The sequence below is a fragment of the Macaca fascicularis genome, chromosome 7, assembly GCF_037993035.2.
Source record: "Macaca fascicularis isolate 582-1 chromosome 7, T2T-MFA8v1.1".
Taxonomy (NCBI): Eukaryota; Metazoa; Chordata; class Mammalia; order Primates; family Cercopithecidae; genus Macaca; species Macaca fascicularis.
In genome coordinates, this window is record NC_088381.1 from 175275446 (window position 1) to 175302107 (window position 26662).

Genomic DNA, 26662 nt, shown 5'->3' on the forward strand with positions numbered 1-26662 from the left:
CTCATTGTTCAATTCCCAACTATGAGTGAGAACATGCGGTGTTTGGTTTTCTGTTCTTGCGATAGCATGCTCAAAATGATGGTTTCTAGCTTTATCCATGTCCCTACAAAGGACATGAACTCATCCTTTTTATGGCTGCATAGTATTCCATGGTGTATATGTGCCACATTTTCAGTCTATCATTGATGGACATTTGGGTTGGTTCCAAGTCTTTGCTATTGTGAATAGTGCCGCAGTAAACATACGTGTGCATGTGTCTTTATAGCAGCATGATTTATCATTCTTTGCGTATATGCCCAGTAATAGGATGACTGGGTCAATTGATATTTCTAGTTCTAGATCCCTGAGGAATCACCACACTGTCTTCCACAATGGTTGAAGTAGTTTACAGTCCCATCAACAATGTAAAAGCATTCCTATTTCTCCACATCCTCTCCAGCACCTGTTGTTTCCTGACTTTTTAATGATCACCATTCTAACTGGCGTGAGATGGTATCTCAATGTGGTTTTGATTTGCATTTCTCTGATTGCAGTGATAGTGAGCATTTTTTCATGTGTATGTTGGCTGCATAAATGTCTTCTTTTGAGAAGTGTCTGTTCATACGTTCATACCCTTTGCCCACTTTTTGATGGGGTTGTTTGATTTTTTCTTGTAAATTTAAGTTCTTTGTAGATTCTCAATCTTAGCCCTTTGTCAGACGGGTAGATTGTAAAAATTTTCTCCCATTCTGTAAGTTGCCTGTTCAATCTGATGATAGTTTCTTTTGTGGTGCAGAAACTCTTTAGTTTAATTAGATCCCATTTGTCACTTTTGGCTTTTGTTGCCGTTGCTTTTAGCGTTTCAGTCATGAAGTCCTTGCCCATGCCTATGTCCTGAATGGTATTCCCTAGGTTTTCTTCTAGGGTTTTTATGGTTTTAGGTCTAACATTTAAGTCTTTAATCCATCTTGAATTAATTTTTGTATAAGGTGTAAGGAAGGTATCCAGTTTCAGCTTTCTACATATGGCGAGCCAGTTTTCCCAGCACCATTTATTAAATAGGGAATCCTTTCCCCATTTCTTGTTTTTGTCAAGTTTGTCAAAGATCAGATGGTCATAGATGTATGGTATTACTTTCAAGGGCTCTATCCTGTTCCACTGGTCTATATCTCTGTTTTAGTACCAGTACCATGCTGTTTTGGTTACTGTAGTCTTGTAGTATAGTTTGAAGTTAGGTAGCATGATGCCTCCAGCTTTGTTCTTTTGGCTTAGGATTGTCTTGGCAATACGGGCTCCTTTTTGGTTCCATATGAACTTTAAAGTAGTTTTTTTTTTTTTTTTTCCAATTTTGTGAAGAAAGTCATTGGTAGCTTGATGGGGATGGCATTGAATCTATAAATTACCTTGGGCAGTATGGCCGTTTTCACAATATTTATTCTTCCTATCCATGAGCCTGGAATGTTCTTCCATTTGTTTGTGTCCTCTTTTATTTCATTGAGCAGTGGTTTGTAGTTCTCCTTGAAGAGGTCCTTCACATCCCTTGTAAGTTGGATTCCTAGGTATTTTATTCTATTTTAAGCTATTGTGAATGGGAGTTCACTCATGATTTGGCTCTCTGTTTGTCTGTTATTGGTGTATAGGAATGCTTGTGATTTTTGCACATTGATTTTGTATCCTGAGACTTTGTTGAAGTTGTTTATTATCTCAAGGAGATTTTGGGCTGACACAATGGGGTTTTCTAACTATACAATCATGTCATCTGCAAACAGCTACAATTTGACTTCTTCTTTCCTTAATTGAATAGGCTTTATTTCTTAATATGTTCTGGAAAACCCGGCAAAATGGACACGTTAGGGAACTCTTAGAGGAACTCCTATATCCCAGATTCCGGGCAAGTATAAAGATGGAAGTTAACGCAAAAAGAGGTAACACTGAAGCTAAGAAAACTGCCACACCATATCATATCCTCAGAAGAGAAAACTGCTGAGAGAGCCACAGATGTTATCAAAAATATCAAGGCTTAGCCTCTGATCTTAAATACAAATGAATGAGAAAACATCATTATCAACTTTGTTTAGATAATTTGTGCCAGATTATTTCAAATGAATATTTGTTGCATTTCAACTCTACAGTTTATAGACAAACTGGTTATCAGATTAAATAAACAAATTGAGGGAATAGCAGAGGTTAATTCTTGATGAGGTGTGACCCAGCTAGCCACAAAATCCTGGGAGAACCCTAACATTGGGACCTAGATGGAAACCAAGCCGCAGGGCCCTTTGGACACATTTAGGTAAACTTTCCTTACGGGGATGTGAATGTATTTTATTTATCATCTATCTGTTCTCCATGTCTTGAAATAATTCCTTGAGAAAAGGCTACAGCCCTTTCAGATGATTAAAAACTTTTGTATTTTGTATTTTTAGCCTCTAACCTGCCAGGGGTTGCATGAATTGAGTGAAGTACACCCATGAAAGGAACTATTATAAAGTGATTCTGTGATGCATGCCTGATACTACAGCATGACATTGTTATAACCTCCCATAATCTTCCACATAAGTTTAGAAGAATTATATTCTTACATTAAAATTATCATAATTTTAATAAACCCTGGAACTCCCTTGGACAAATGTACTCCTACTAGCACTGTGGCATTATGGTTCTCTGCCCCAAGGATGCTTCTGTTATTGTCCTATGACTTGGTAGCTGGAAAAAATACATTTAGAGGTTTTACCTGCAATACTAGCCTGTGATCCTGAGGAGATGGCCTAACCCAAGGAGAGGGAGGCTCCAGGTCGTATGGACTCACACGAGGCTTCCGCTTTTGCCCATCCTGCAGCCACTCCCAGAAGTCTTCAGGAGACAGGGGTGCAGATGGTCCTTCGAGATGATCAAATGAGATTTGGAACTGAAGAAAAAGATAATGATCTGGGATAAATTTTAAAAAATTAAAATAAAAAATTTTAATTTCACAAATTATGGTTGTTTATATTTACCAGGTAATAAGCAATGTTATGATTTGTGAATACAATATGGAATAACTAAGTTACTTAAGAAATGATTAAGATAATTATCAGTTATCACTTCAAATTCTTATCATTTATTGTGACAACCACATTTGAAATGACCACTATTGAACAGTAGTTAAATGAACAAATTTAAATTAATTGATGTAAATAATTTAAAATAACCAAAATCAATTATCAAATACTCTAATAATTTACATTTAACTCATCAATAAGTTTTATTTTTAGGACTTTTTTTTTTTTTTTTTTTTTGAGATGGAGTCTCACTCTGTCGCCCAGGCTGGAGTGCAGTGGCCGGATCTCAGCTCACTGCAAGCTCCGCCTCCCGGGTTCACGCCATTCTCCTGCCTCAGCCTCCCGAGTAGCTGGGACTACAGGCGCCCGCCGCCTTGCCTGGCTAGTTTTTTGTATTTTTTAGTAGAGACGGGGTTTCACCGTGTTAGCCAGGATGGTCTCGATCTCCTGACCTCGTGATCCGCCCATCTCGGCCTCCCAAAGTGCTGGGATTACAGGCTTGAGCCACCGCGCCCGGCCTTAGGACATATTTTTAGAATTAATTTATTGTAATGTTTATTATGAATTCCTACACATATATGCATATGTCTGTGTATTTACACATTTTTCTTTCTTTCTTTCTTTTTAATTTTTTTGAGACCGAATTTTGTTCTGTTGCCCAGGCTGGAGTGCAGTGGTGCCATCTTAGCTCACTTCAATCTCTGTCTTCCGTGTTCAAGTGATTCTCCTGCCTCAGCTTACCGAGTAGCTGGGATTGAAGGCGCGCGCCAATACGCCCAGATAAGTTTTGTATTTTTAGTAGAGACGGAGTTTCACTATGTTGCCCAGGCTGGTCTCGAACTCCTGGCCTCAAGAGATCCGTCCCCCTAGGGTTTCCAGGTGCTGAGATTACACGCGTGAGCCACCGCGCCTGGCCTATACATCTTTCTATGGTTGTAAATTTGTGTCCCTATAGCTTTGTAGCTGCTGATGTCAACAAATGTTAATAAAACTCTGGAAGAATCGGTGCAAATAATTAGGAATGTTTATTTCATTAAAGTGTATACTTAAGGCCGGGCGAGGTGGCTCAAGCCTGTAATCCCAGCACTTTGGGAGGCCGAGACGGGCGGATCACGAGGTCAGGAGATCGAGACCATCCTGGCAAACACGGTGAAACCCCGTCTCTACTAAAAAATACAAAAAAACTAGCCGGGCGAGGCGGCGGGCGCCTGTAGTCCCAGCTACTCGGGAGGCTGAGGCAGGAGAATGGCATAAACCCGGGGGGCGGAGCTTGCAGTGAGCTGAGATCCGGCCACTGCACTCCAGCCCGGGCGACAGAGCCAGACTCCGTCTCAAAAAAAAAAAAAAAAAAAAAAAAAGTGTATACTTAAATATATATATAATTTTTAAAATTACTAAAATTTAAATACTAACAATAATAAATTCATAATAAACACAAGTAATAAAATGTTACAGCCTAGAATGCTCCAGAGTCCGGCAAACACAAATCTGACTTTTCCAGTTGACGAGAAAGGAAACCTCCCCCTGCACCTGCTCCTGGGACCTGCCCCGTCCTCAGTGGGTCCCGAGCGCCCCCTGGAGGCCCCGTGCGCCCCTGCAGGGGGGTTTGTGTCTGGGCTCACACTGACCTCGCCTCATTGTGTCTCTAGTACAGTAATACACGGCCGTGTCCTCGGTTTTCAGGCTGCTCATTTGCAGATAGGCGATGCTTTGGAATCATGTCTTGAAATGGTGAATCTGCCTTTCACAGATGCGGACTATTCTGTTGTGCCACCGTCAGCTTTGTTTCTAATTAAACCCACCCACTCCGGCCCCTTCCCTGGAGCCTGGCGGAGCCAGCTCGTGTAGTGGTCACTGAAGGTGAATCGGAGGTTGCACAAGAGAGTCTCAGGGACCCCTCAGGCTGTACCAAGCCTCCTCCAGACTCCACCAGCTGCACCTCACACTGGACACCTGCAAACACAGAGACACCCGCATCAGAGACTGCCACACAAATCCACTGTTTCCCTCACTCACGTCCACTCACACTCAGTGTCTCTAGTTTACCATCAATTACCTTTTAAAATAGCAACAAGGAAAACCCAGCTCAGCCCAGACTCCATGGTTGGTGGTCTGTGTTCAGTGCTGGTCACCAAGTGGAAACTCCTGGGAATTCCAGGCTGGGGCTCCTCTCCCAGAGCTGCAGAGTCAGGGCTGGGCTGGTTTTCATCAGCAGAGGGAAGACGATATTTGCATGTCTCCTACTATATAGCAGGCACTGGGGTGGGACTCCTGAGGAGAAGACGGGTCCCAAATGAGAAGGCTGTGCCTTGCAGGAGTTTAGTGACAATGATGATATTTGGAAAATATGCTGTCTTATTATAAAACTATGCTGTGATAAACACTGTGAAAGGATCACCCTATTTTATATGTACATATTTGTGCAAATTATGTTTTGTCAGAGCCAATGGTTTCTCCATGTACAAATGCTAAGTATGTGTCTAAGAGCTCATGTCTGGGATGAGTAAGCCCTGATATCCGAGCCTGTGCTCCTTATCGCTGGTCCCAATTACTCCCTGAAACAACTCCAGGACAGAGGTGGACGTGCCTAGTGTGATAACAAATGTGATACTTTGTTTAGAATTGATTACTTTTTTATAATTTATGTTCCCCCTTTAGGCAGCACCACAGAAGAATGTTCTCAGAATCCTTCCTGATCCTCTATGAGTTCCTGGTGCAGCTCCTGGAGGAAAAGCTTGCGTGGGGAGGGTGCCCTCCTCATGTGCAGCCCAGAGGCTGTCCCGTCACCTCACCCACCACTGTCCTTCAGTCACTTCCTGAACACTTATGAGTTAATCTTCCTGAAACATGGGGTATTTGGTAGTGTCTTTCCCAGGTAAGGAAATACTTCCGTTCTGTTTATCCCTGCAGGCCCCTGTCCCTTCCTGGAGCACGGGTTGCAGTTGAGTGTGTGGTGGTGGATAACTGGTGGGAGGAGGTTTGTGAGCATCTTCTCACCTTCCCGAGTGCGCCCCTGATGGGGTTGACACTGACAAGAGCGCGATGGGCTTGCTCAGCTGGAGGATGACAGGCGTTTTTGTGACCTGTGACCGCTGTGAGGCTCTCCTGCTGCAAGGCCAATCAGGCTCAGGCCTCTGGCTAAAGTGCAGCCAGCAAAGGATACAGTGCCCAACCCTGAGAGCTCCTTCCAGGTGCCCAACCACTTTGTAAAGGAAGCTTTTTCCTGCCTGGATCCCATGCGTGTGTTTGCGTTTTCTGCACAAGGGGCTTTATCCAGAAAAGAGCTTATCATGTTTAGAATCCAGCTGAAGGGAATTATTCACGAAGTCCCTCCTGACCCAAGTCTCCACTTCTCATTAAAGGTCATTATTTATGGGATTCATCAGAAGCTGCTGGCTTTCCGAGGCACAGACCTGCCTCTACACCAGTGTCCTCAACCTTTTTGACGTCAGGGAACCGTTTCGTGGAAGACAATTTTTCCATGGATGAGGGTGGCGGGTGGTTACGGGATGAACCTGCTCCACCTGCGATCATCAGGCATTAGATTCCCATAGGGAGCGCTCAGCCTAGATTCCTTGCATGCACAGTTCACAATAGAATCTGCTTGTAGGATAATCTAATGTGCAGCTGATCTGACGGGAGGCGGAGCTCAGGCAGTGATGCTTGCTCGCCTGCACTCAACTGCTGCTGTGCGACCTGGTTCCTAACACAACACACACCTTAACGGATCCACAGCGTGGGGATAGGGGACCCCAGCTGTAAACACTTGGAAACCTTACCCTAGGGGAGGGGCCTATAAAACCAGGAGAAACAGGAGCTCCAAGTCAATGTACATTTTATGGATGCTTGAGGAAAGAGTGCAAAGAGCAATGGCCCCGCCCACTTTCCCTCTACCTGGCGTAATTCCCAGTGACCCACTTGAAGAACCTGGGGTACATCAAGGTAGCTTAGGCTTGTTATATCAGGGACCACCAGAAAAGGAAACAATGAATGTGTCCATGTGGGTTCATCCGTTGCAAGTTATTTATTACTTCAGTGCAGGGTGTTGATCATGGAGAAGGCTGTGCATGTCTTGGGCAGGAGTATGTGGGAACTCTGTTTATTCTACTCAACTTTGCTGTGAGCTTAAAAAGGGCTTTCAAATAAATGCAGTGTAAAGGGAGTGGCAAAGACATTTAGGAAGAAATGTCGGCCACTTCTTTGAAATTATATTTAGTCTTACCTTGTGATCAAGTAATCCTGCTCCAAGTGATGTATCCATTCCATTTTAAAATTTATGTCCCCAAAAGCCTCCATGGGAATGTTTGCATCAGCCTGATTGATGGCCGCCTTTCCAACTCCATGAATGTTACTTATAGTGTGAAAGTTGAGAATAATATTTCCTATATAATTAGAGTGTATACGTCTTTCTATTGCTTCTTTTCGTCAGTTACTTAACCCATTTTCTAAACATGTTTAAACCTCATAAATCCTGTCATCTCCTCAGCCCCGCACAGCTGCCTCCTCCCTCAGGGTTTCTGACACTCTTAGGATGTGGTTTTTACACTGTGTCTCTCGCACAGTAATACACGGCCGTGTCCTCAGATCTCAGGCTGCTCAGCTCCATGTAGGCTGTGCTCGTCGATGTGTCTCTGGTCATGGTGACTCTGCCCTGGAACTTCTGTGCATAGTTTGTGCCACCAGTTTTTGGGTTGATTTCTCCCATCCACTCAAGCCCTTGTCCAGGGGCCTGTCGCACCCAGTGCATGTAGTAATCAGTGAAGGTGTATCCGGAAGCCTTGCAGGAGACCTTCACTGAGGATCCAGGCTTCTTCACCTCAGCCCCAGACTGCACCAGCTGCACCTGGGAGTGGGCACCTGTGGAGAGTACACAGGAGTGTATGAGATCTCATTTGACCGGACCCAGTCCCCTCATCAGCCCTGGAACTAGGATTCTCTTACCTGTAGCTGCTGCCACCAAGAGGAGGAGCCTCCATGTCCAGTCCATGGTGAGGTGCTGTGCTCTGGGGCTTCTGTAGGGGAGGGATGTGGTTGCTGTGTGATGCTCTCTGGACAAGGACAGATCTGTATTTACCTCGGTAGACACCAGTGCATTTGCATATTCATGAGGCAGGTATTTCATAGCTCAGGCCACCCCACCCTGAGGAAGAAGATAGGTGACACGTGGACCACGCCACAGCGGGATACAGAGCTCCATGCCATGATCATTGGTTAATGATATTTGCTCTTGGACATGCTCAGACGTCGATGAAGACAGAACTCGTCTTACAGAAACCCAGAATCTCACAGGACATGGTCCTCAATGTGATTCCTTGTTCCTGTGGCTCACTGTCAAGGTGAACTTTTCCTGAGCCTTGCCCTCTGCACATCTAACTTCTGGGATGAGTGTGTCTCCCGATAGTAACACCCACTGAGTTAATAAAACAACCCCTCAATTCCTGACTATAAATACATTTGAAGGGTCTAGACATTTCTTCTTTTAAAGGTGGTTTACATTAATTTTTGAAGTAGGTATAGACTACATATACAAGAGAACACTTGTATATGTACACATCAGTACTTGCTAAATATTTATTTATTTAACACATCAGTACTTGCTAAATATTTATTTAACTTTTATGTCATCATTGCTTTGAAATAAGGAATATCCAGTCCCTAAGAGGAAATACCTCCTCAGTCTCCTGTATTCCTGCTCGAGGGCTGGATCCTGTGCAGGGTGCATCCTAAAACCCACTGAAGCTCAGCTTCCGCCCTGCATGGAAGTTCCTGTCTGGTCTTACAGAGAATTCTTCCCCCAGCATCTCAAGCCTAGTAAGAAGTGGCTGTGCCCTGGCTCAGAATGCTCCTTCAGCGACAGCGATTACTTCTCACAACAGCTCTTAGAATAGAAAATAGGCCTTAGAAAACCCAACATAATCTACAGGGAGACCTCAGCACAGCAAGCGAGGAATGACTAAAGCCACCAGGGAGCCCCTTCCCTGGAGCTCCAGATGCACTGATACGGTCCAGACACATGAGAAGTCACAGAACTGATGACAAATTTGGGGCAGCCTCTTTTTTATGATTCTCTGGTTGAAGATCATGTCAGATTATTACTTTACACACAGACCCTATGTCTCAACGTCCCCCACCACACACACACACACAGACACAGACACACACACACACAGATCCTATGTCTCAAAGTCCCCCACCACACACACACACACAGACACAGACACACATACACACAGTGGCATATTTGCACAGTAACGATCCTCAAATTTGCCCTCCTTCTTAGTGTCTTGCCAAAGAGAAGTGCTTCCAGCTCTGACCCTAGTCCTGTTATGTTTGTTGTTGTTGCTGTTGTTTTTGTTTCATTTTTTTTTCAAACAGAGCTAAAACAAGCTCAGTACTACAGAGATTGGGAATGTGTCTTCTCCTTGTTTTTGCCCATTCTCACCTGGGAACCCTGCAGATGCCCCATGAGATGCAGATCTAGGGCCACTGAGGGAGAGGGTCGTGACCTTGGTCCTGAAGCTGTTGGTCTCAGAGGCTTTAAATCGCTTCACTCTCCTTGACTTGTTCTCTCCCACTGCCTTTGGTTTCCTTAAGTTCTAGTCCTTGGACAGAGTCTGTGCATTGCCACACTTTTCTCTCTAATCCAGATTAATCATGTTGTTGAGGAGGTGATTATTGGGTAGGGGAGCAGTATATATCCTTGAAATTGAATTCCAATGGTTTCTTGCTGTTCTTTCTCCAAGTTTCACCATTTACAAGCAGTCTCCAGTGGTACAGCAGATTTTCCTCCATCCTGTACTCCCACTCCTGGATGCAGCATCCACAAATAATTTTCTTGAGTCTTATCCCAGTTGTTTTATTAATTGTACCCCATTTGCATGACACATGAAGGCTCAGATGAAGCTGTCTGGGATGGAAATTAATCCCTTCCCCTCACATAGAATAAAGATCTTGAAAAGTATTTTTTCTCTGTAGAGTCTGTCTGGAGGAAGATCTGAGCATATTTGTCAGAGAATAGTTCTCCTGATGAAAGTGCCATGAGACAACTTATTGGGATTGTCATCTTGAGGACCCAGACGTTTCTGGAGGGAATTCCATAACTGTGGAGTGTGTGGTCCCCAGGAGATCTTACCCTAACCCTGTCCACATCTGTCCTCCAGACATTTATGAAATTACCATGGAACTATTCCCGCCAGCTTGTGCTGCTAACCAAAGAATCACCCAATTTATAAATTTAGAAATGAGACTTTATTTCTAATAAAGGGTTGATACTGCAGGGCAGCCATCTTAACAGGTTGAGAAGCAAAGCCTCCCACAGAGACTGTGAGCAGGCACTTCAAGAGAGGGAGAGATGAGAAATGAATTCAAACAAATGGATTGGCCAAGTGGACACACTCAGCAGGCTATAGAAGGAGCTATGGATATTCACATGGGGTGCAGGCTCCATGTGTAATAAGCAAACACACATGTTACATTCATTTCAGGTTTGCGTTGGGGTGAAGACTTAAGAACTAAATGAATTGCAGTTGGGCCCTGCACATCAAAAGGGCTTTGTGCAGGGGCAGAAAGACACACAGTGCACAGCCTCAAGGAATTGGCCAGGACAAGTCCAAGGTCAGTGGTTTCTTCTCAGAGTAAGTTACAGAAATCAGTCTCTTGTCCAATCAATGCTCTATTTATGGCTGTGGAACAGGGGCACAGTTACCCGATGCCTGGAGTTCCATGAGCTGCAAATGTATTAACATTGCTTGTCTCAGGACCAGTGCTCGTTTAACTGTTACAGAAACAGAAAAACCCCTGTGGAAGTTACAACATATTCTATTTTTTTTTAACTGTAGGGATGATTGACTAAATCCTTGCCCGGTGTGACCTTAGGTCTTGTTTACAATTTGGTATCTTATTGCCACAGAAAGTTTGTTCCATCAGACTGGTGATCACTATTGTAATGTCTTTCTAGCTTTGGGGTCCAGGTTTTCCTGCAATTTCATTTCTTCAACTCATATAAGAAATCATTGACAATCAATTTTCCAGGCTTATATTCTTGTAAGAATGTGGGTGATGATTGACATGCTCTTTACATATTGAAGCAGAAACCAGAAGTAGCTTCAGACATCACCAGTGACCCGACAGAAGCAGCAGGAATCTCATCTCATTAAGTGTAAGTGGCACCACACATGTAGCTGAACGTGCAGGGACACAGAACACCCACAGCACGGGACACATATGATAAGTTTTTATGATTCTGGGGCTCTGCTCAGGAATCTGGAATTCACATGGCACTACAGGGATGGACTCAGTTGTCTCTCGGGTGATACTGTGTTTTAGAAGCTTATTTCCACTCCTGCAGTGGATCCAGTAGCTGTACCCGGGTCGGCACCCCTGAAACAGAAACTCTCATTAATTAAACACAGGACCCACCAATAAGAAAGCTGTCCCCAGGGAAGGTGCAGAGCAGGGACCTCTGTGTTTGGGAACCTGCGGCTGTACAGGGAGGTCAGGAGTGTGACCCATTTCCTTCTCCTCCCCCTGCTGGCTGCACCAGGAGGTTTACATTGCAAAGTATATAAAATACGTGATAGTTATAGGGAAATGCAATACAAAGAGGAAGGAATGAGGAAACCGACATGAAATTAAAATAAATCTAATACATTAAATAAATGTAAAACACTATAAGAGATTATTATGGAAAAGACAACAAACAAATATTAAAAACCTATGTGTGTATGTGTGTGAGGTAATATTCTTGTAAACTGAATCATAATTTATGTATAAAGTTATTCAAATTGATACAGAATATTCGCATTTGATTCCCAAAAAGATGGAGAAGGATCTGGCACCAGGACGCCAGGGACATACTAGTGATTTCCCCTCCTATACCCTGAGGACACGGTGCTTCCAACTCTGAGGATCAGGCTGCCGAAATTGACTGTGTGAGAAGAGAAAGTGGGATTTTCTGTGGGAAAAGACTGGTGTGAACACAATTTTCAAGTAAATAAATTCATTATACCATGAGACACACTTCCATCATGTTCACAGTGTGTGGATTTTGACATTAACATTATTATTATCAATATTGTTGGGATGTTCCCTGGAAAATGATCAATTGTTACAGAATCAACTTGAGTCATTTTCATTTCACTTCCAGCTAAATTCACCAAGTTTACTGTGTTAGAGTTTGGAAAGCTCAGGGCATGGGTCACCAAAATGTAGTGGAAGGTCTTCCGATGGTTTGATATGGTTCAGCTAAAGGAGGACCCAGGATTTATCCAGAAGTTCCCCTCCTTGTCTAGTCCACATCTACTCCTCAGTGAGCCCCTTCCTACCTGAGTCCTGAGCATCTCTGTGGTCCTGGGCAGTGCACATCTGGGGCATCTGCTTCCTAGTGTGCATCCAGAGCAGAAGTGCTGCTGTCCCTAAGGCTTGAGAGGGAACTGGGCCTCTATCGACCCAGGAGGCCCCACCCTGAGCACTGGGATTCCTCCCACAAGGAGACAGAGTCAGCTGAGTGCCCCCCACTTCACAGAACTACTAGCAGGCAATTTTAGTCAAATTCTAACACACTTTGACTATGCAATCCAGCAATCATGCTTTTAAGTGTTTATCTAACTGACTTTAAAAGTATGTCCACAAAGAAAAGCACACATGAGTAATTACAATAGCTTCATTTATATTTTCCCAAAACTATAAACCTTCAAAAAGTTCGTCTGTAGGTGAATAAACAATCTGGTACATTCACATAATGGAATAATTTTGCCATTATAAAGAATAGCTATCAAATCATGAAAGCACATGAATGAAACTTAAATGCATATTTTTAGGTAAAATAAACCAGTCTGATAAAGCTACACAATATATAATTTAATTTATCTGATAATCTGGAGAAGGCCAAACATTAAACAAAGTAAAAGAAATTTGTATTTGTTAGGAATTTGGGTAGAAGGCGAGAATGTGTAAAAAATAGAAGACTTTAAAGGATGACAAAATTATCACATGTAATACTGCAGTGGTAGATATGTGATGTCATAAATTTGTCAAATTCCACACAATGTACAGCAGGAAGTCTAGATCTTACTTTATAAAAAATTAAAAGTAAATAAGAGATTAAGGATCCCAACATGGAATGCAGACTATACAGAAAATATCTGATGTCTGTATAAATGCATAAAACCATTTCACTTAATAAAGCAGGTCAAAAAAGCTGCTAAATAGCTTTAGAAGTAATAAAGTGAATAATACTAAAAATTAAAGAAACTGCATGTCAGCACTGTCTAGTTGATGTGAAATTCCTCTAGTTGATGATGAAGTTCCACAAAGGAGCGCAGCTTGCCAATTGTGATTCTATGCTATGGGAATTCCAGAATTAGACAACACAGGGAATAGATAATGTGCATGGTGCAAGCTCATGGTAGATCTACCATTCTGGGGTCAGGAGGATGGTGGCCCTCTTCTCACAGCTCCAGTAGGTGGTGCCCCAGTAGGGACTCTGTGTGGGGGCTCCCACCCCACATTTCCCTTCCACACTGCCCTAGCAGAGGTTCTCCATGAGAACCCTATCCCTGGAGCGAACTTCTGCCTGGACATCCAGACTTTTCCATACATCCTCTGAGATCTAGGCAGAGGTTCCCAAACCCTAAATTTTGGACTTCTGTGCACTGGCAGTCTCAACACTATGTGGAAGCTGCCTAGGCTGCACACAGCGTGGGGACTGACTGCACACAGCATGGGGACACTGGGCCTGCCCAACAACACCACTTTTTCCTCCTAGGTCTCTGGGCTGAGGGGCTGTGGTAAAGTCCTCTGACATGCCACAGAGACATTTTTCTCATTGTCTTTGAGGATTAACATTCAGTTCCTCGTTACTTAAGCAAATTTTTGCACCAGCTTGAATTTCTCCTTAGTAAATGGTATTTTCTTTCTATTGCATTATCAGGTTGCAAATTTTTCTACTATTCATGGTCTGCTTTCCTTATGAAACTGAATGTATTTAACAGCACACAAGTCAATTATTGAATGTTTTCCTGCTTAGAAATTTCTTCCACTAGATAACCTAAAACATCTTTCTCAAGTTCAAAGTTCCACAAATCTTTAGGGCAAGGGCAAAATGCCAACAGTCTCTTTGCTAAAACATAACAAGAGTAACATTTGCTCCAGTTCCCAACAAGTTCCTCATCTCCATCTGAGACCACCTCATCCTGGATTTCATTGTACGTATCATTATCAGTATTTTGAAAAATGTTATTCAACAAGTCTGTAGGAATTTCCAAACTGCCCCACATTTTCTTGTATTTTCTGAGCCTTCCAAAGTGTTCCAACCTCTGCCTGTTACCCAGTTCCAGGGTCCTGTCCACATTTTTGAGTATCTTTTCAGCAGGACCCCACTCCTGGTACCAATTTACTGTACCCCCCATATTCATGCTGCGGATAAAGACATACCTGAGACTGGGAAATATGCACAAGGAAGAGATACAATTGACTTACATTTCCACTTGGCTGGGGAGGCCTCACTATCGCAGTGGAAAGTTAAATCTATGTCTCACATGGTGGCAGACAAGAGATTTTTTGCAGAGAAACTACTCTTTTTCATTAAAAAATCGGATCTCATGAGACTTATTCACTATCACAAGAACAGCATGGAATAGACTTGCCCCTGTGATTCAGTTTTCTCCCACCAAGTCCCTCCCACCACACATGGAAATCATGGGAGTACAAGTCAAGATGAGATTTGGTTGGGGACACAGAAACAAACCATATCAATTACAATGATTAAAAAATTGTAGGTGGCATTGGTAGTCACAGAACTGTGAAATTAGGGGCATTCTCTGGGGAAATTGTCAGATGAAGAAGAAATTCCAAACACTGAAGGAAACACATCCTTAAGCTCCATCTGCACCTGTCTCTGTGGTTGACTCTGATCAATGGGTTCTGAGCGCCCTCTGCAGCTGATTTCCTACATGTGTTCTTGCAGGACGTGTGTGTCTGGGCTCACACTGATCTCCCCTCACTTTGTCTCTAAGACATTAATACACAGCAACGTCCTCAGATCTCACAGTTTATTTGCAGATAAAGGGACTTCTTGGAATTGTCTCTGGAGATGGTGAATCAACCCTTCATGGCATCTGCATAGTATGTGCTAGTTCCATCACTACTAATTCATGAGACCCACTCTAGCCCCTTCCCTGAAGCCTGGTGGACCGAGTCTATGTAGCAGCTACTGAAACTGAACCCAGAGGCACCACAGGAGAGTCTCAGGGACACCCAAGGCTTTACCAAGCCTCCAGAAATCTCCACCAGCTGCACCTCACGCCGGACACCTGGAAACACAGAGACACAGCGATCAGAAGCTGACACACATATCTACTGTTTCTCTCACTCATATACATCCACAATAAATATCTTCAGGTCTCCAGGAATCATCTTTTAAAATAGCAACAAGAAAACCCCAGCTCAGCCCAAATTCTAAGGTGAGTCATTTGTGTTCAGTCCTCAACACCAAATAGAAACACATATGAATACTGGGACTGTCTGTTCTCTCCCAGAGCCACAGGGTCACCATATAGCAAGCTCTGGGATGGGATGCCTGAGGAGAGGACAGGTCCCAGAGAAGACCCTAGATGAGATGAGCAGGAATACTATCCTTCAGGATAACATAATGTTATATTATGTAATTATGCATGAATTAACACTTAGAAGTCACTATCTTATTTAATTTTACTTATCTGCCCGATATACATTTAATATAGTTTTTAATGGTACATTTTACAGAAAAAAAATACTTACAGAACACAGCATTTGTGCAATGCATCCAAGACCTCATATCAGCTTAGAGTTATCCCCATTATCTGCTCCTGTGATTGTCACCACTGAGGAGTGTGTTACCCTGAGACAACTCCAGGGCAGGGTGAGACATACCTTCTGAGGTCTGCCAAAGCACACAACTCTTATGACACCTGTGTGTGATTTTGCTGTATTTGGTGTTCACCTAAAATATATAGAAATAATCAGAGTTCATGCATGCGAATTTTGAGGAGTTGGCAATGATTCAAGTGTCGTTATTCATTTTCATTGCTCATTCTCAGCCAATATATTCACTTGTTTTTTATTACTGATTTATTTTAGTATAATTAATAATATTAAATCCAAATTTGTACTATACAATTTGGAAATGTTGAACTAGGTATTCAATGTTTTAATCAGGACATTAAGCAAAGTGTGACCAATTCAATTAACCCCTTAAAATTTATCTCAGTTTTCTGTAATTTTATCTCATCATTCTATTTCTCTTGCCATCCCATTCTCAAATTCAAATTTTCTCCATGTTATTTCAGAATAGTTGCATTACCTGTAGTCTATACAAATGGAATTGTACGATATGTATTATAATTCTTTAACATCTTTTATTAGCACACTTACTGAGAATATAGTCAAGTTATTCTGTGACTCAGACATGCCTTGACTGTAAGGCTGAGTCGTATTCCACTACATCAATATATCTGAAACTGTTTAATTATTCACCTATAATAGATATTTTATTTGTCCTTTCAGTTGCTATCTTTTATATAGGAAGCAACTACTCAGTAAGGAAAAGTAAAAAAGTGAGAAAAATACAACCATATTCTACCTCATTGACGATAAGCTTGAACAACTACTAATAAAGGAAATAAAACATCTACACATCAGAGTTCATGTCACAGGGCAAGTGAAAAAACTGCAGTCTAAGGTGACAGGCGCCTGAAGGGAGAACCAGGACCCACATATTATTGCACCTAGGTCTGTTCCCACTGGATGGCATTTCTGGTAGAAAAAGACTAACCTGGATATATTTCGTAAGTGGCTTGAAGATTGATGTGCTAATGGTGTTAGAGTGTGAAGCTTCTAGTGCTTGTAGGCTTTTTCTACAGAATTGGGGAAAATTCCCAATTTCCCCATTGCTGTTGTTCTGTGTTTATTGGGGGAGAAGAACAGGAGCCACTGCTGAATTCCTGAATCCTCTTCCACTATTTCCAGGAGGCAAATCCACTAAAACACCTCTATGGGCACTGTTGGGGTCAACAGAAACAGATTAAAACAAAGGGGGATAGGGTGGGGTGATGTCTGCAGTACCCTGGAAAACAGTGAGGAAGGAAGAGACACTGAAGTTAAATAAATATATACTAAAAAGAACTATTACCTTGGTAAACATGATTGGTTGCAGTGATCATCAGAAGTAAACTGAGTTTCCAGACATAGAAGAGATAAAGTAAAGGCCCTTGGTGCTTCCCTGCATATATACTGAGGACAATAAAAGGCTTTGACAGAAGAAGGGAAGTTGAAGAAATAGTCTGAGGAGCAGTCACCAGGAGCCAACCAAAATAGTTAAAACCAGTCCATAAAGTGGTGTTTCATCTACATAAGCAGCTGAGGAAAGTAAAAGAAAGTCAATACCATGCATATGCTGAGTTATTGATAGAAAAGCATTTACAGTTGTGTGACTGACACAACGCAGAAAACATAAATCTTTGCATGAACAGACAGTTTGGATTGAGGATACACAATTCTTATTAAAATTATACTGATAAGTCATCACTAGCATTATTGTGAAAATACGTAGGACTATAAATTGAAATGAATCTATGTTCTAAGTTGAAGATTTTGTAGGTGAAAAAACAAAAACAAGACAAAACATGAGTTACAAGGAGGAAATGCTAGAGGTCCTGGGGTAAACCTTTGCTTTACGAGGTCAAAAAATAACAAGTTCAGGCCGGGCGTGGTGGCTGAAGCCTGTAATCCCAGCACTTTGGGAGGCCAAGACGGGTGGATCACGAGGTCAGGAGATGGAAATCATCCTGGCTGACACGGTGAAACCCCGTCTCTACTAAAAAATACGAAAAATTAGTCGGGCGAGGTGGCGGGTGCCTGTAGTCCCAGCTACTCAGGAGGCTGAGGCAGGAGAATGGCGGGAACCCGGGAGGCGGAGCTTGCAGTGAGCTGAGATCGCGCCACTCACTCCAGCCCGGGCGATAGAGCGAGACACCGCTTCAAAAAAAAAAAAAAAAAAAAAAAAAAAAAAAAAAAAATTGCAAGTTCAAAAAGGAAACCCCTCCCTGCCCAGGGACCTAGTGTGGAGCTGCCTCCTAAGGGAGCCCTGGTGTCTGAGCGCCCCCTGCTGTCCTGAGCGCCCCCTGGTGGTTCTGAGCACCCCCTGCTGTCCTGAGTGACCCTAGTTGTTCTGAGCGCCCCCTGTTGTCCTGAGCGCCCCCTGGCTTCCTGAGCTTCCCCTGCGGGTTCTGAGCCCCCCGGTATCTTAAGTGTCCCCTGGTGTCCTGAGCGCCCCCTGGTGGTTCTGAGCACCCCCGGTAGTTCTCAGTGCCCCTCGGTGGTTCTGAGCGCCCCCTGGTGTGCTGAGCACCCCGTTTTCCTGAATGCCCCCTGGTGGTTCTGAGCGCCCCCTGGTGGTTCTGAGCACTCCTTGGTGTCCTGAGTGCTCCCTGGTTTCCAGAGAACCCCTTGGCCATCTGAGCTCCCCTTGTATTCTGAGTGCACCCCTGGTGTCTTCAGCACACCCTAGTGGCCTGAGCTCTCCCTGGTTTTGAGCACACCCTGGTGACCTGAGCGCCCCCTACTGTCCCGAGCACGCCCTGCTGGTTCTGAGACACCTGGCGTGCTGAGCGCCCCCTGGTGGTTCTGAGCACCCTATGGTGTCTTGAGTCCCCTCTGGTTTCTTGAGTGCCCCCTGGTGATCTGAGCTCCCTTTGTATTCTGAGCATCCCCTTGTGTTTTGAGCACACTCTGGTGTCCTTAGCACCCCCTGGTGTCTGGAGAGCCCCCTGGTGATCTGAGCACCCCCTTCTATTCTGAGCACCCATGGTGTTCTGAGCGCCCCCAGTATTCTGAGCACCCTCTGCTGTCCTGAGCATGTCCTAGTGGTTCTGAGTGCCCACTGCTGTCCTGAGTGTCCCCACTGTCCTGAGTGTCCTCTGGATTTCTGAGTGACCTCTGGTGGTTCTGAGCCCTCCCTGGTGTCTTGAGCACCCTCTCGTGGTTCTTAGCCCCTCCTGGTGTCCTGGGTGCACCCTGGTGATCTGAGCACCCCCTTCTCTTCTGAGCACTCCTGGTGTTCTGAGTGTCCCCGGTGTTCTGAGCACCCTCTCCTGTCCTGAGCACCCTCAGGTTTCCTGAGCACCCCCTTGAATTCTGAGTAACCCGTTGTGCTATGGGTGCCTCCTGGTGGTTCTGAGCGCCCCCCGGTGGTTCTTAGTGCTCTTCGTTGTCCTGGGTACCTTCTCATGTCCTGAGTACCCACTCGTGTCCAGAGTGCCCCCTGGTGTCCTGAGCTCCCCATGGTTTCCTGAGTGCCCCCTCGTGTCCTGAGCTCCCATGGTTTCCTAAGGAACCTGTCCTCACTTTTGGGATGAAATGCAGAGAGGGTGGAAGGCAGCTGGGGAAGCTGAATGCATATGATGGAAGTCGGTCCCTGAGTGAAGGAGACAGGGAGGAGGACTGGGTGGAACTTTCTTAAACTTCTGTACTGTTCTGGGAAAGTCCAGCAAGGTCACTGAGACAGAGACGTGTCAAGTTTCCCAAAGGGTACCCCCGTGAGTCCCAGTTGTGACTCTGCTCAGATCAGTGCAGAGCTCGTTCTTCTCCTGAGAGTGGAGCACAGGACGAGGCTCCAGCACCAGCCGTGGTAGGGACGTCAGAGGGCAGCCCTAGGCATCTGGCTGTGCTTCCTGCAGGTGGAGGGAGGAAGGTGCTAATTCAGGGCCCACACACTGTGGGTTCTATACAGAACACGCACTTTTACTTCATTTCTGTGGATAACATAGACACAATCATGCGCTCTGTAAACAATAGTGATTCCTACATTTGCGCCAATTGCTTTACTTCTTGATTCTGCACAATGTCCTGGAACGGAGTTGCCTTTTCCATGTGGAATGTGACAAATGTTGAGGACGTGTGTTCCCCACTTCCATCGTTTTTCTCAATGTACAGAGATCCTGAGTAGCATACAGCTGGCCCTCGTTCTACACTATTCTTCTCCTCCCCACAAGAAGAGCAGAAAATTACACGAGTTTGAATCTGAGGTGGGATCTATTCTGTGCACCTCAGAACATGCAGAGATCCCCACCTTCAGATCATCCTGAAACTAAAATTGTCAAAACCTTAAGGAAATCTTGAACTTCCCTGGCCAAAGTTTCTATCCATAGCTCTACAGCATTATAGTCAACTCCCTCAGGGAGACATCAGTTACTAGCCTATGATTTGGTAGCTGGGAGGCCTATAAATTTACAGATTTGCCCCCAGTGCTCACCTCTGTCCTATTGCATGCATGACAAAATATTCAAAGTGATGACTGAATTTTACTGACTCCATTCATCAACAGATTAAAGCTACCATTTTCCTACATCTTTTCAACATCCTCTAATGACAAACCAGGAAATTGTATCTATTGGAAGAAACATCAGGGTATAATATTGCTCTTTAACCACGTTCGAAGGAATCTGAGCAGATACTTTTAACCACAACACAGCAGGGAAATTGCAGAATGTCATGATTTGGGTTCATATTTATAAACTGTAAATGAAAAATATAATCCTAAGACCCCAAACTGACTATATAGTCCATCTGTTGGCCTTGGGGACCCCAAAAACCTAAAAACCGGGTTTCCAACCATGACAAAACAAGAGATCAGACACGCCTCATTATACCCACTCCTTTTTGCGGTTTAGACACAACAATGACCAGCACTATGTTAAAATAGAGATCAGAAAACTGACAGAACAGACTCTCTGTGACAATAAGATGTCAAATTAGAAACAAGACCTAAGGGCATGTCAGGCAAGGGTTTTGCCATTCACTCCTGCACTTAAAAGATAAACTATGTTTTAACTTCCAATAGGGTATTCTTTTTCTCTAGTGGCTCAGTAAGCACTGGCACTGAGACAAACACTATGAAGACAATTGCAGACTATCCCCTGATGAACTTACCTCCTGTTCCTCAACCCATAACCCCAGCTTTGATGGAACACTAGACTGATATCAGGAACTATCTCCTGATCAGAGATCACTGACCAAGGCATGGCTCTGGCAATTTACACAGGCTGCACACTGAGTGCCTTTGTGTCTCTGCTTCTGCTTTTGACACATAGGGCCTAACCGTAATGAATTTAAATGCTAAATCTTCACTGGTAAGTGAACAGGGGTCACATGTCACATGCATGTTTGTTCAGTATGCATGTGCTAGGACTACCTCCATGAACATCCTTAGCCCCTCCTGTATCCTGTTGATTTGTCAGTTTAGCCAAACCATTCAGCAGAAAGCTTCTGCCAAACCCCTTTACCTTGGGAGTGCCTTTCTCTCATCTTTAAAAAGAGCTATGCTTTCCAGCATATGGGATGGCTGTAACACTTGACAAAAAATAAACTATCACTTTCCTAATTTGTCGATTGTGTTTTTTTTTAATTTAAAACAACTGAAGATTAAATTCAGAACTTCATCTAATTATAAGGCTACTTTAGTAAAGGATGACAAACTGAGCATTTTCGTATATCCTATAGGGGCCTGTCATATCTTGAAGCAGGAAGCTGACCTGAGAACTTCAGAACAAACTGTTGACTGTGGATAATGAAAAGCTCCCCCGCCCCGCCCCAGGACATTGATTCAGCACCCCTGCATGTCTAATTTTTTCTTCTCTTTTTTTTTTTATTATGTGCTTATAGTAATAAAACTTTTTATTTTCTTTAGACCTGTTTGCTTTTCACATATAGTGGACCCTCATCTCTTTTTTCACTCATTTTCTTAAGCTGCTAAGGAGAATAAAGTGTCAGGTCCTATTTTTGGTGCCTCACTGCTGATGAATTAAGGTTTATTCTTCCTCCTCCTTTCCCCCCACACATTGGAAATCTAGTAAGAAATCATGGAAGTTCCTTTATCTGATGCCAGTGTGAGGTTCAAATAACACAAGCTACTTCTCCTGAGTAGAAACTCCCACCCTGACACCACCATCAAATCATTAGCCCTGAGCCAGACTCCTTTCGTGCCCTATTGAGCCAGTTTGGAATTTTTTGAGAGGCCTGTGCTGCCCTCAGCAGACACCTCAATAATAGAGTTGGTAAATCTTTTCATATTCATTTGGGATGTGAGTGTGGAGCCGTCAGACTCAACATCCTCAGTAAACATTGGTGGGGTCTCTCTTCCTTTGCCCGGGGACACCTATAATGGGAGCTGTGGGCTTGGAGTCCTGACAGTGACCACCATGGGCCTTTCTTCTCTTGCACTGGATGTGAACTCCCTCTGCCCGAATGCCCAGCATGCACTGTATGCTGCCTGCTGCTCACTGGCCATTGGAGTTACATTGAGCTGGGCTGCCATGTTGAGTTAAACATAGTTTCTTTTATAGATTTAGCTGATTAACTTCAGAAGCATTGAGAACTTATTGACATTGAGAAACAGGAGTCAGTGACTGTAGGTGACTCTGCCTTTGGTGCATGTGAGAAAGTTTTTCTCTTTTTCTGACAAATGTTTCTTCTTCAGAAACTTCACAGGAAGAGCAGGATGAGCAATCCAGAGAAGTGCCCCAGAGGAAACTGTTTTATGGAGAGGAAGCCACAGGGCTGATAGGAAACCAGACCTTAACCCCAATCTGCACCTGCCTGAGGCTGGCTCTTGTGCTCAGTGGATCCTGAGCGCCCCCAGGTGGTCCTGTGCCCACTTCAGGAAGGATTGTTTTTGGGCACACACAGACTTTTTTTCTAATTCTGTTTCCAAAAATGGAGACGAGTCAACCATGAATCCATGCATCTCAGAGAACACAGCACAGCAGAATAACACCCCCTCCCACTGACACACACACACATTAGGTAAATCTTATTAAAACTACTGAAAACCAAAGGCAATTAGAAATACATAGAAAGGCAAGTGGAGGTGAGCAGAGGGGGCGCTCCTTCCAAAAGAATAGAAAAATGACGACAGCATTCTTCTGGTTAACCCTTACAAGCAAGAAGAAAATTGATGGTATCTGTAAAGTGTTGCAAGAAAAGTCAACACATTATTTTATAACCCATTGATGTTCTCGAAAAAGTGAAGGAAAAAAACCGTTCCATTTCTCTTTGACAGCATGAGGGATTCAGTGAATCCAGGCCCTCATGAAAGGAGTGAAAATTATTTTGAAATATTACAGGGTTTGGAAAGGCTCTAAGCTTCTGCCCAAGCCTCCCCTGAGCGCTCTGCTCCTAGGCTGAGGAAGAAAAAAGTTCATCTTCGTCTCCACCTGCAGAACCTTGTTTAGGAGCTCTGTCTCAGGAGAGAGGAGGCACTGGAATTCAGTCATAAAATATGATCCTTAATTTAGTTATAAACATCCTAACATCATTTATAACAGAATGTAGAAAAGTTCAAATCATGCCAGTGCTCTAAGAAACAGTGGAGGGTGTGGTGAAAGGCCCTTGGAAGGAGATGGGTTCATGTACGGGAGATGCAGGCTAAACTGCAGGGCTGCTGGCTTGCAGGAGAGAACCAAGGAGGGGGAGAGCTGGGGAACAATCTCTTGTGGTTAGAAAAATGCTGGACACTCTTCAAAGGAGCCCATGTTAGTTCGGTTCAGTCTGTGAAGCAATTCAAACCTCAGTGCATGGTTGAAAATGTAGAATTTTCCATCTGCAAGTGGCGGAGCTCAACATCTGGACCTGGTCAGGAAAGAGACAAGAGAGCCCAGCCCAAACCACTGACACCTGAGGATGACCGTGGTGCTGACAGCTGCATCCCTTTGATCTTTGAGACTGACATCTCTCACTTAGCATAATGCCTGGAGTTCAACTGTAATGATTTCCGTATCAGTCATTTTTTAAAATTATTTCTGATAGTGTTCGATCAATTGATACTTCCTACTTTCTTTACCCATTCCAATTTTGAGACATTCATGTCATTTTTAGCTTCTAAACACACACACACACACACACACACGCACACACACACGCACACAATATCTTGAATATTAGAAGTTTGGGTGCATATAAGATTGTATTTCTCTGACGCAAAATTCAGGAGTGGCATATTTAGGTGATGTGTTAAGGGTATATTTTGGTTTTAGCAAAAACTAAAAATTATTGTCCTGAGTTGCTGTTTCATTTGCATTCCCGTTAGCAATGCTGTAGATTCTAGGAACTTCGTATGCTCACCAGCATTGGTATTATCTGTATTTTTTACTTAATTTCAGTCATTCATGTTGCATGTTGCAGGCGGAAGGACTTGCTCTTCAGGCCACCTTAGGTGTTGGGGACAAGAGTAGCCACATTTGACAGAAACCCTTTAGTGATACATTTCAGATCTATGCATTTTTCATATGTGTAAATTTTTTCTTATATAAATAAAATCAATATCGTGAAAATGGTCATACTGCCCAAGGTAATTTATAGATTCAATGCCATCCCCATTAAGCTACCAATGACTTTCTTCACAGAATTGGAAAAAACTGCTTTAAAGTTCATAGGGAACCAAAAAAGAGCCCGCATTGCCAAGACAGTCCTAAGCCAAAGGAACAAAGCTGGAGGCATCAAGCTACTTGACTTCAAACTATACTACAAGGCTACAGTAACCAAAACAGCATGGTACTGGTACCAAAACAGAGATATAGACCAATGCAACAGAACAGAACCCTCAGAAATAATACCACACATCTACAACCATCTGATCTTTGACAAACCTGACAAAAACAAGAAATGGGGAAAGGATTCCCTATTTAATAAATGGTGCTGGGAAAACTGGCTAGCCATAAGTAGAAAACTGAAACTGGATCCTTTCCTTACACCTTATACAAAAATTAATTCAAGATGGATTAAAGACTTAAATGTTAGACCTAAAACCATAAAAACACTAGAAGAAAACCTGGGCACTACCATTCAGGACATAGGCATGGACAAGGACTTCATGTCTAAAACACCAAAAGCAATGGCAACAAGAGCCAAAATTGACAAATGGGATCTAATTAAACTAAAGACCTTCTGCACAGCAAAAGAAACTACCATCAGAGTGAACAGGCAATCTACAGAATGGGAGAAAATTTCTGCAATCTACTCATCTGACGAAGGGCTAATATCCAGAACCTACAAAGAATGCAAACAAATTTACAAGAAAAAAACAACCCCATCAAAAAGGGGGCAAACGATATGAACAGACACTTCTCAAAAGAAGACATTTATGCAGCCAAAAGACAGATGAAAAAATGTTCATCATCACTGGCCATCAGAGAAATGCAAATCAAAACCACAATGAGATACCATCTCACACCAGTTAGAATGGTGATCATTAAATAGTCAGGAAACAGGTGCTGGAGAGGAAGTGGAGAAACAGGAACACTTTTACACTGTTGGTGGGACTGTTAACTAGTTCAACCATTGTGGAAGACAGTGTGGTGATTCCTCAAGGATCTAGAACTAGAAATACCATTTGACCCAGCCATCCCATTACTGGGTATATACTCAAAGGATTATAAATCATGCTGCTATAAAGACACATGCACACTTAAGTTTATTGCGGCACTATTCACAATAGCAAAGACTTGGAATCAACCCGAATGTCCATCAGTGACAGACTGGATTAAGAAAATGTGGCACATAAGATCCGGCCACTGCACTCCAGCCTGGGCGACAGAGCGAGACTCCGTCTCAAAAAAAAAAAAAAAAAAAAAAAAAAAAAAAAAAAAGAAAATGTGGCACATATACACCATGGAATACTATGCAGCCATATAAAAGGATGAGTTCATGTCCTTTGTAGGGACATGGATGCAGCTGGAAACCATCATTCTCAGTAAACTATTGCAAGAACAGAAAACCAAACACCACATGTTCTCACTCATAGGTGGGAATTGAACAATGAGAATACTTGGACACAGGAAGGGGTACATCACACACCAGGGCCTGTTGTGGGATGGGTGGAGAGGGGAGGGATAGCATTAGGAGATATACCTAATGTAAATGATGAGTTAATGGGTGCAGCACACCAACATGGCACCTGTATACATATGTGACAAACCTGCACATTGTGCACATGTGCCCTAGAACTTAAAGTATATTTCAAAATATTTTTAAAATGTAGAAGTTTACAATTCAGTAAATAGTAAAATTAATATTAAAATCCTATATGAAATATCAACATTATTATAGGAATTAATAAAATGCATTCAAATATACCAACTAAAATTAAATCCCAGAAATCAAAAAGATAACTGTAACATCTGAAACTTAATAATTAATGAGCAAATATTTCATAGAGAAGGAAAAAATTGTCAAGACATGTGGAACATGTAGTTTTTTCCAATCAAATGTCACTAAACTATACAATATTTAACCTGTCATTAGTATAAATTACCAATATTTTGTGTAATATTACAACTGAGAACAATTTTTAAAGAGAGAACGGATACTTGCATACAAATGAACTAAACGGAATGTATTTTCAATGTTGGTCCAACCATTACACCTCTAACAATACCATGGTTTTGAGTGGGGCTTTGGAAAAAATATTTATTTATTTTATTTATTTATTTATTTTGAAACGGAGTCTTGCTCTTTCGCCAGGCTGGAGTGAAGTGGCGCCGTCTCGGCTCACCACAACCCCCGCCTCCCAGGTTCAAGCAATTCTCCTGCCTCAGCCTCCCTCTTTTTTTTAA

The 26662-nt window shown here is 43.1% G+C and overlaps 2 gene segments (V, D, J or C); both read right to left on the reverse strand.

Moving 5' to 3' along the window:
• Nucleotides 1-26662, reverse strand: part of LOC102132035 (immunoglobulin heavy variable 4-59-like) — a 152555-nt gene that overhangs the window by 93177 nt on the left and 32716 nt on the right.
• LOC135971624 (immunoglobulin heavy variable 1-2-like) lies at nt 7561-8142 on the reverse strand. The segment is given in 2 exon segments: nt 7561-7877; nt 7962-8142. Coding segments are annotated over 2 exon segments (498 nt in total).